Here is a 10,297-nt window from a genome sequence, read left to right as displayed (position 1 = left end):
TTACACAAATAAAACTTTATTATCCAATACAGTAAATTTAATCAAATCAGAAGAGCAATGACTGACAAACAATCCACTCGAATAAACACACAGATTGTTCTGTTGTTTGACACAAGGCGGCCGGTACCTGGGTGAAGTACAAGCAAGTGTGTGGAGCATTAGGGTTTCACCAATACCATGCACTATACTGGAATTCTATTACTGCTGGTATGAAGGAGTCTCCTAGTAGATGTAAGTTGAAAAAAAAATATCTGTAAAACCTAAAAACAAAATGTTTTGTTTTTGTTCTTTTGATTCAGTTAAGTTTTGCTCAAATCAATTGTCAGTTTGTGTGCGACAATTCTGTTAAATACTGTAACTGTTGCACAGGCAGCCATGGGTTGAGTCAGCGGTTTTCATTCAGCATTACAGTCATCGTCTCTGCATAAAAAAACAAAACGATCACTAATATCAGTCAAAGACAGAAGCCCGAGCTGCCAAAGCCCTCCAGGAAGCATGTGATCCTCTTCAACCCTGACTGACATTCCGGCACATTCCGGCTCAGTCCAGTCCAGTCTGGTCAGTTTTAGACCAGGTCCACCAGTTTAAACTTGCCCTCCTGTTTGAGTGGCAGGACGTTGATGAAGGTCTTGTAGAGCACAGCTCCTTTGGGCAGTTTGGTGATGACCCGCGTGGACTGCTGGCTGCGCGGCGCGGGGACGTACACCTCCTTGGTGAAACTGACGTGGCCGTCCTCCAGAGCAAACAGCGTCTTGTTGGTTCCCAACCCCACCTGCAGAACAGGCGGTGTGAGATGTCAACGTGTGCTGATACATGAAATCAGGTTAAAAACTTCTGATAGAGAATGTGCCTACTTACATGTGCTCCTGGGTGATACCTCATCCCCCTCTGAGTTGCAAGGATGTTACCGGCATGGACAAAGTTTCCTTGGAAACAGATGGAGATAGATGTTGGAGGTCACTCACGTTCCTGTCCTTGTTATCACTACGTACACACACAGCATCACACATGCTAAGGAGCATTGTGGGGATTTTGTTTTAGGTTTTAACAACTTTTTTCACACCTTTTTAGTCATAATGAATTATACGATGATAGGATATATATATCTATCTATATGTATATAGATATATATATCTATATATATCTATATATATCTATATATCATTCTTTTGTATTTTCATAGGTTTTCATTAATGTGTGCATGATATGAAAAGTTAATGTATAAATCATTTTATAAAATCAATCAATAGATTATTGCCAGTAAATTTTTTGTACTTTTCTGGCAGCATCTAACATATTCTGGACCGTTTTCTGGGACTCGGGAGGTCGCAGTGGACTCTAACACTAATTGACATTACATTGAGTGCTACAAGGATACAATATCTGAATGCATGAAATCATGAAAGCATGATTCTACAGCCCGCAGCTGCATTTAATAAAGATTTTTACTCTATTTTCAATAAATGTATTGAAAAAGAAGTTAATCTGTAAATATTTATTTAATTAATTAATAAACACCTGACAAACTTCTTCTAAGTTAAATAGTATGATTAACGGTTAACTGTTTAAAACTATTCTCATTCTGGAACACAACACATACAATTCATAAAGATGTGTCTACTATGGCTCTACACTGTGCATCAGCTCTTCTGCTAATGACGTATATATAGAATAGAATCCATAGCCGACTCAACATTGGAGATGTGGGGGGGAAGTGTGTGTGAGTTTCAGCAGTTCAGCGCTTCAAGTCCGTCGAATTTGAACAAAAATAGGAATTACCATCCTGTTTCTTGAAGCCATATCTCCGACCGGGGCTCTTTCCGCCAATGTTCTTACAGCTACCACCAGCCTTCTTGGACGCAAACCTCACAGAGTCCAGCACAAAGGACTGATGAGGCGCCAACAAACCTGAAATTTAGCACAAGAGGAAAAATTCAGGCGAAGTCACACATCCCCATTCAAAGGCTCCATTCAAAATATGACTGTTTGAACGAACATCAAGAACACTGCAATACCTATTGTAAAAGTTCATGGCGTCTTAATTTTAGCAGATATTTTCTTAGCAACATTAAAAGTATGAGTTCGTGTGTCACCTTTATATGTACAGTGTATGTGTGACACCTTTATATATAGAGTCTATTTGTGACACCTTTATATATACAGTGTATGTGTGACACCTTTATATATACAGTGTATGTGTGACACCTTTATATATACAGTGTATGGGTGACACTTTTATATATACAATCTATGAGTGACACCTTTATATATACAGTCTATGTGTGACACCTTTATATATACAGTGTATGTGTGACACCTTTATATATACAGTGTATGTGTGACACCTTTATATATACAGTCTATGTGTGACACCTTTATATATACAGTCTGTGTGTGACACCTTTATATATACAGTGTATGTGTGACACCTTTATATATAGAGTCTATGTGTGACACCTTTATATATACAGTGTATGTGTGACACCTTTATATATACAGTCTATGTGTGACACCTTTCTATATACAGTGTATGTGTGACACTTTTATATATACAATCTATGTGTGACACCTTTATATATACAGTCTGTGTGTGACACCTTTATATATACAGTGTATGTGTGACACCTTTATATATACAGTGTATGTGTGACACCTTTATATATACAGTGTATGTGTGACACCTTTATATATACAGTGTATGTGTGACAACTTTATATATACAGTCTATGTGTGACACCTTTATATATACAGTGTGTGTGTGACACCTTTATATTATACAGTCTATGTGTGTCACGTGTCACAAATGGGATACGCTCACAAGTCAATACTAATTGTGATAGTCCTGGGTGGTTTGCGGATACGCCTTATGTTATAGCAAAGAAAATATCTTTAGTTATGTTTGCATTTGGAATCATGAGACGATCAGTGCAACAGTGAAACGCTAGCAGAGGTAGCTACTGAGCTAAAGTTAGCTGGTAAAACATCAGTTAAGCGAAACGTAACGTTTACAGGCGCTGCTGGGAATCAAAAGAACCCACTTCTGGAGTAATTTGTAGACAACAGTATATAGCAGAATATGTGTAAATATTAATACTTCATACCCGCTCTTGACTTCAGCATCAAGGACGCCACCGCCGCCATCTTGAACGGTGTCACTCGCGTCAACGCACTTACGTCACATCCGGATCCTTTTGCTGCCTTCACAATCCACAAGAAAGGTACCAACCCGTACAAATACGCTGAAAATATGGTTTCAAAACTGTAGCTAAGTGCCATCGGCAGTAAATCACAACAAAGACAATGAAATAATGTGAACAATACTTCCAATGCCTTGAGCTTTTTTGTCGAACCTGGATGACATATTCACCTCGAAAACAATTTTCTGGTTGTAACTTATAAAATGCCATGTTTCAGCACATCCATGAATATTATTTTTTTGGTAAAAACTTGATGATTTTTTTTGTTGTTGGTCAAACTAACATGAATGCATCACTTTTAGGCGTTTAGTGTGTGTTTTTGTGTCAAAACTAAGCCACTGAGGACATGAGAATCCATTCGTCCCACTAACGCGAATGCACCATAACTTCGCAACCCGGGGAAATCAAATGTGCTTTCATGTTGCACAAACTGGCCAAAACAACCCGTGGAGTTTGTCCGCGGAAATACATAACGGGCCAGCTGTAACAAGACGCTACTGTAAGTGACTGACACTTTCTTCTTCAGTCTTACTTCCCCTTGTGTACAACCGTTCCCAGGCCCAGCTAATTTGACTTCTCCTGTATATGTTTGAGCATGTGGAGTTGCGCTGTGGACATTGGTCTGGTCACGGTGTTGGCTAATGGTTCTGGACATGTTTCACTGTTATGTTTCAGTTTCCCCCACTTATTGTGAAGGGAACGCGAATGCAAGCTCAATTCGTAATCTATTTTTTTTTTTCTAAACGTCCCACATTACACTGAAACACAGCAGTGTGCAGCAAAAACATAAACCCCTATTTCGTTAGAAGAAGTCCTGCTTGCTGCGTAATCCCGACGCCGAATGTACTGTAACACCCACACACGGTTATTGTTTAAGGTTATGATATATCTGGCAATATGCCCACTGGCGAACACACTGATGAATCTTAAATTGCAAGAATTTTGGCTGAGGCCTGGTCCTGGTTCTTGTGTTAGCAGAAGGAGAGGCAATCTAGGGGGCTTTGCTAATTTGCGAAGCAGCTATTATTCTTGTCTGATATCTCATTTACGGTACCTTCTGCTTGAACTTGTCAGAACATGTGCAGCTACAGTGACTCCACCAGTGATCTAGACGAGGAGCTGCCTGTGTTCGACTTCCTCCAGCCTGGTCGTGGCCTGGGCCAAAGCTCGAAGGGCCACACAGAGAAACCGGACATGGCTGATGCAGAAGAGGCAGCCCGCTTCACTTCAGTGAAGGACAATGCAAGAGCACATATGGGGAAGGCTGATGTGATGATGATCAGCAGCGATTCTGAGGAGGACGCACCTCATGTCCCCCTGGCACAGAGACTCAAACAGAGACGAGACAACGCCATCAGTGCCTCCTCCGCGGTCACTAATGGGGGAGATGCTGGGCAGAAGTCCCCATCCAGTCTGGCCACTTTACAGCTCCCCTGCCAGAATGGGCTGCCAAAATCAGAGCCCCCGCTCGGCTACCGTCAGGTGAGCCACGGTGCCTCGGGCGGCCCAGAGGAGGCGGCAGATCTCCCTCGGCGGTGGCCGTCTACGAATCCACCCCGCAGTGTGGTGGGGAGCGCTGACGCCACTCCTACGCAGGGGAAACCTGCCAAGCGGACGGCGGAGGAGATGCAGGGCTCCAGGGAGGAGGCTCTGAGGAGGAGGCAAGCCAGGGAGAGACGGCAGGGGGACAAGGAGGTGCTCCGGCTGGAGCAGGAGAGACTGAAAGCTGAGAGGAAAGCGTTGGCAGAGGCTGCCAAGGCCCTGAGGCCGGAGGAGTGTATCAAGCACATGGTGGTGGCCGTGGACCCAGGTAAAGAGAGCAAATGTAGTAATACTTTGCAACGGTTGATAGCAAAATTTGTTTGAAATAATTTAAGCCTGCACTTAAACCAATGTGCCTGTTATCTTAATGCTTTGAAGGAATTATTTAAGTCATTAAAAGGATTCATTGTGGACATTATTTGTCTGTTCGCTGTTTGTCTGTTCGCTGTTTGTGTTCGCAGCCCTCTTGCAGCTGGAGGGGGGCGGGACTCTGCTGGCGTCTGTGCAGGCTCTGGGTTGCAGTTGCGCCATAGAGAAACAACCCCTCCCACGCAGTGTCAGTTGGATGAGGAGGGTCCCCTGTGCACAGGTGTTAACACACACAAATACACACACACACACACACACACACACACCAGTGTTTCCCCCTGGATTTGTCCCAGCAGCAGTGCTGTAGAGCATATCTCCGTGAGTAGAAGAAGCCGGACCCGCGCTAATTCTTATAGAGAGGGTTATTAGGGTTCTACCTTGTGGCGTGCGTTCATTCACTGAGCGCTTTTGATGCTTGACTAGCTCTGGTGGCCCAGATGGCTGTCAGAAGTGAATGTGAATGAATGTCTCAAAGAGTTACCCAAAACGTTTTTCTCTAAATTCATCTGAAAAGATAAGTCTGCATGGAAAAGTGGCATTAGTTTGGTTAAGCTTGAAGTTGGCTCCCCATATGATCAGAGACTTGGTAAAACCATTGTTGTTTAATTATTTTATTTAAAACATTTTTCCAAACATAACGTACTTTACACTATTATTAATGTTCATTTGTTAATGTCAAAGCGGTGACTCATTGATTTGCACATCATTTGCGCAGGCAAACCACACGTTTCCTTCATTAATCCTCAAGGCGCGAACATGACACTTGAGATACATAAATTGTGAAACTATTCATGAACCAAGGTGGAGCATGGATATACATGACTGTGACACTTTTCTGTAATTACCTTAAACTAATGAATCCTAGTTTGAGGATGAGAAGCGGTTTCATGTGTGTAATAATACCACTGCACCATCATACCACTATTCTAAATATTCATAAAATATTGATCTCCCCCTCTGTTCTGTGCGCATCTCAGCCAGATGATGGAGTGTGTGAACCAGAGGCTTGCGTTGTGATGCAGATGACCGTTGACGACTTCAGCTCCCTGATCCATAGCTACATTCAGGTTGGTGCAGCGACCTCAGCTGCTGCTCTTCCTTATCACACTGTCTCCACTTCCACCAGGTATTAGAATGTGTCTCATAACTAGATTGTATCTCCTAACTATGATTTTAACCTGATTACATTCATACCTCGTATTAATGTGTCTCCAGTGTCTACATTGAGGTTTGAACGCCTTTACACTTGTGTACCACACATTACAAATCCAAGCAAAATTACTTCAGAGAGTTTAATCCTGTCTACACTACCTATAGTGAAAGCCTCCAGCACTTCAACAATCCCTCCAGGATGTGTCCAGTGAGTTTCATCAGGGTTGCTCAAAGGCATCTTGACTCATAAGAAACTATATGATTGTCCATTGGCAAGATTACAGCATTTCTGGCAACAGTGAATTGTGTTTTTACTACCAAGTTTATGTAATACTGCATACTAATACCATTGTCGCTCTCCATTCACCCTGTCAAAACGCAGGAAGAGAGGCATGGCGGGTCAGACTCTGGTCCGACACTGACGTCGTGGGTGCAACAGAGGCAGGGGTGCAACCCCGGGAAGAACCTCAGCCTGGTGGTCATCGACATGGAGAAATACTTCAGGTGGCGTCGGACCATTTTTAGCAAGTGCTTCCTTTAGTCAGATTAGAGGTGCTGATAAACAAATTGTCAAATTTGCTTAGGAAGTTTCCTAAATCTTGACGTGACCCGGAAGTATTTCATCGGCAGCCATGACAAGATCTTTTCGGATTCTCTAAATGCATAGGAAAGGTGCTTCAATGCTTCCTTTCCTAACTCCTTTAGCATAGGGTACACTGGACTTTCCGATGCGAAAGGAAAGAAGAAATAGACAATTCATTACGGCAGCAGTATGACCCAGGCGAGGCGCACGTCATCAAATTACCGTTGCCTATGAAGCATTTACATCTGATGTCACACGGTGGTAATACACACTAAAACATGCTGATGGAGCCGCTGCATTGTCCATCTTCGGAAATTTGTAGTTTCATTACGGCAGATGCACGTCATAACATCCACGGTCGCATAATGACGTAGTATATAGTGAAAGTGGAGTCGGATTCTCTGACCACCGCTGTCGGCTTTTCCTAATTCCTCTATACCTTCTTGACCTCATGACGTTTTCCACTGAGGTCAAGTAATAGTAGATAGGAAAAGACGATAAGAAGGACAATCCCAATCCACCCCCTGTACCCGCTTATCAGTGAGGAATGTGAAGGGTTGACTGATCGATCGGGTGGAGAAGGCCGAGGAGACAGAATGAATATAAGTACAGAAGTGTGAAGTATAGCACTCAATAAAATGTTAAAAATACAACAAGGAAAAGCACTCAGATACCTTGTAAGGTCACCTCAACATATCTGCTGTTGCCCCAATGTCTGCAAACGTGTCACATATCACTGTCGATCTGGCCGAACTAAGCTGGGAACGGCTTGAAAAAGGGAAAAGGAGCAAAGACACCAGCGCAGCAGCCCACACTTTGAGGTCAGAGGACGTGCTGAGCACGGAGTTTAAATACCAAAAAGATTGTGAACTTTTTCGCCCTCAGATCCAAGAAGTCGCAAAGCCAGAAGAGGTTGCGAGTGGCTGTCGCAAATGAGGAGCAAGGGGGAGGAAAAGCGAGGAAGAGAAGGAAGAACGGCGGAGCCGAGGCGCTTCCTGAGGTGTCACGAGTTGAAGTGGAAGAGGTGCGTTCGTTGGTAGAGGAAGCACACTGGCATTTGTTCAATTATTCATCATGGTCCTGAATCTCTTCATTTTTAAATTTTGTCAATTTCAGTAGTAAGCCCATTACTAATGGTGAAATGATGGTATTGTCATAGGATTTAATGGCAGAATGAATGGAAGAAATTTCAAATGGATTATCTGCACGGACCTTTTTAGGGTGAACAATGTCATGTAATATTCAATTAAACAACTTATCCATGAAGAAATAGTCCCAGATTTGAGGTGAACCCCTACAGTAAATTGCAATTTAATTGAAGATGGTACAAATTAAGGGGGTACTTGTAATCCTAGCTATAAGAAGACTACCACGACAGTTTAAGAAAATACCATATCCACTAGAAAACATTTGAGACCTGAGAGATATGTCAAATATTTCAAATGAATGTGTATATAGAAGGGAATGTGTTTTTTGTAATTAAGGGCTTTTTAAAAAGGGGTTAGTTTTTCAAATTGAAGGCTCTGTGGCTGCAGTATCAAACATCTTGATTCAGGGTACTTTATTGTTTCATAGTGATTCACATCTTTCCGTTGTCTAATATCCCATCAGGCACTTGTACATCTGCAGCTTCACACCGGTGTCTCTGTCCGCTTCTTGCCAACCTGGAAAGACTTCTCGGATTACATCACCATGACAACCAAAGCGGTCGCAGAGGCCCCTTTCAAGTACGCAAGCGTCGTTCTCACCTCTTTACGACTGCGTCAAACCCTTTCGCTCAGATCAAATAATAATATCTCATGTTCTCTGTGTGTGTGTGTGTGTGTGTGTGTGTGTGTGTGTGTGTGTGTGTGTGTGTGTGTGTGTGTGTGTGTGTGTGTGTGTGTGTGTGTGTGTGTGTGTGTGTGTGTGTGTGTGTGTGTGTGTGTGTGTGTGTGTGTGTGTGTGTGTGTGTGTGTGTTTGTGTTTTCAGGCGAGAGAGGGAGAAGACGGGCTTCTCTTTTTACCTGGAGAGTGAGTGGGCGGGGGGACAGCGGGTAGATAAAGCTGGTAAGGGCCTGCTGCAGGTGTGGAAGAGACAGATCCAACAGTTCAACAGAGTCAGCCCAGACATGGCTGCAGCCATCCTGGCAGCTTACCCCTCCCCACAGCTGCTCAAGAAGGTACTCTCACTGCTCATACATAGAGGATACTCAGAGCATTGCTGCCGCCATGACGGAAATATTTGCATAATTTCTAATCATGATTTTACATTATGACAGGCTACATAAAGCAGCATACGCCAAGCATGCAGTCATATCACAGGCCTGACACTTAACTTAATAAACAACCAAAAACAGGTCAACATTAAAAATCAGACGGTGTGTTTTTGCTCTCTGACAACCTTATGCTTCGCTTTTACAGACAGGCTTTGAGAGAACATGTTTGTCTTTTCTTCCCTTTTTTTTCCTGTTGATTATAGGCTTTTTATTTATTAATCACAACTGCCATTAAAAAGCAGCCATGGTTCAACTACAGATTTTTAAATGCTTTTCACAGTTATCATATATTTATTTCCTGGTACCCTTTTGAATCATCTTGTCAAGTTAAGTGCAGCCTACAGTACAGAACATGAAAAAAATGACTCATTTATGGAGGTTTAAAGATTGAGGCAAGACATCTAGGTCCAGGTTTTCAGTCATATTCACAGACACATGAATGTACATGAATAAATCTTTTCCTGTTTGTCTGCAGGCTTACGGTCTGTGCAAGACCGACCGTGAGAAGCTCTCTCTGCTGTCTGACCTACTGATCCGTAGAGGAGAAGGCGTGACCTCCACGACTCGGCGGGTCGGTCCAGAGCTTTCCAAACGCCTCTTCCTCATGATGAGCTCCTGTGATCCAGAGCTGACACTTGACTCCACTGTCTGACCTATGATACGTTCCCGCCTATTGATTGTTTCAAATCCTGTTCCCAACAGCTTTGGACTCTGGCTTTGTATCATAGTATGGAATAGTATCGATAGAACTGATTTCAATGTTGTCTTCATTTTTAATATTCTAATGTATAGATTAAAGTTCTATGTGAGTATAATTTTAAAGGTTATCACTGAGTTATCATTTCCAAGAAAAATGGAATCTCATATTTTACTTCCTGGGTTTTTTGGGGGGTCATAATTTTAGTCATTCAACACGGAGCAAACGTCTGCAAAGCTAGCACGAAAGATGTCTTGTCGTGTAAGCAAGTTTCTATGCAGTTGGCAAATGTGGCTAATTCTGACATCTTTAGTTTGTTATAGTTTGACTTGGATACAAATCTTATTTTTTATGTAAAAGTGAAAGTTCAAATTGGAAAGCTTTAAAGCTTGCCACAATGTACGTGTGATTTGATGAATCTCCCACTGTGGCAGCGAGTGCAAAGTTGAAAAACACCAGGACTTCAATTTCTTTTTCAGTACCTTATCATAACCTTATC

The 10,297-nt window shown here is 42.5% G+C and overlaps 2 protein-coding genes across 2 annotated transcripts; one reads left to right on the top strand and one right to left on the bottom strand.

Annotated features, from left to right (window-relative positions):
- On the bottom strand, positions 1–3,198 carry mrpl27 (mitochondrial ribosomal protein L27). Its single transcript, XM_035613403.2, has 4 exons — positions 3,102–3,198; positions 1,780–1,908; positions 859–926; positions 1–772 (listed from the first exon to the last, which is right to left on the bottom strand). The coding sequence occupies exons 1-4, from the start codon at positions 3,139–3,141 to the stop codon at positions 566–568; spliced, it is 444 nt and encodes a 147-aa protein (XP_035469296.2). The 5' UTR covers positions 3,142–3,198; the 3' UTR covers positions 1–565.
- Positions 3,199–3,546: 348 nt separating this feature from the next.
- On the top strand, positions 3,547–9,923 carry eme1 (essential meiotic structure-specific endonuclease 1). The gene is made up of 9 exons (XM_035613402.2): positions 3,547–3,696; positions 4,272–5,007; positions 5,201–5,328; positions 6,086–6,175; positions 6,643–6,764; positions 7,729–7,867; positions 8,455–8,570; positions 8,816–9,005; positions 9,577–9,923. The coding sequence occupies exons 2-9, from the start codon at positions 4,275–4,277 to the stop codon at positions 9,751–9,753; spliced, it is 1,695 nt and encodes a 564-aa protein (XP_035469295.2). The 5' UTR covers positions 3,547–3,696; positions 4,272–4,274; the 3' UTR covers positions 9,754–9,923.
- Positions 9,924–10,297: the final 374 nt, after the last annotated feature.

This window comes from Scophthalmus maximus, chromosome 16, assembly GCF_022379125.1.
Source record: "Scophthalmus maximus strain ysfricsl-2021 chromosome 16, ASM2237912v1, whole genome shotgun sequence".
Taxonomy (NCBI): Eukaryota; Metazoa; Chordata; class Actinopteri; order Pleuronectiformes; family Scophthalmidae; genus Scophthalmus; species Scophthalmus maximus.
This window is presented reverse-complemented; position numbering and strand designations above follow the sequence as displayed.

Bases quoted from the DNA above. Each gene is read 5' to 3' on its own strand.
- mrpl27 (XM_035613403.2), bottom strand. From the start codon at position 3,141: ATGGCGGCGGTGGCGTCCTTGATGCTGAAGTCAAGAGCGG. The intron at 927-1,779 runs GTAATTCCTATT...TCTGTTTCCAAG, and splicing joins TGGCTTCAAGAAACAGGATG to GAAACTTTGTCCATGCCGGT. The intron at 773-858 runs GTAAGTAGGCAC...CCTGTTCTGCAG, and splicing joins GGTATCACCCAGGAGCACAT to GTGGGGTTGGGAACCAACAA.
- eme1 (XM_035613402.2), top strand. From the start codon at position 4,275: ATGTGCAGCTACAGTGACTCCACCAGTGATCTAGACGAGGAGCTGCCT. The intron at 6,765-7,728 runs GTGGCGTCGGAC...TTTCGCCCTCAG, and splicing joins GACATGGAGAAATACTTCAG to ATCCAAGAAGTCGCAAAGCC. The intron at 9,006-9,576 runs GTACTCTCACTG...GTTTGTCTGCAG, and splicing joins CCCCACAGCTGCTCAAGAAG to GCTTACGGTCTGTGCAAGAC.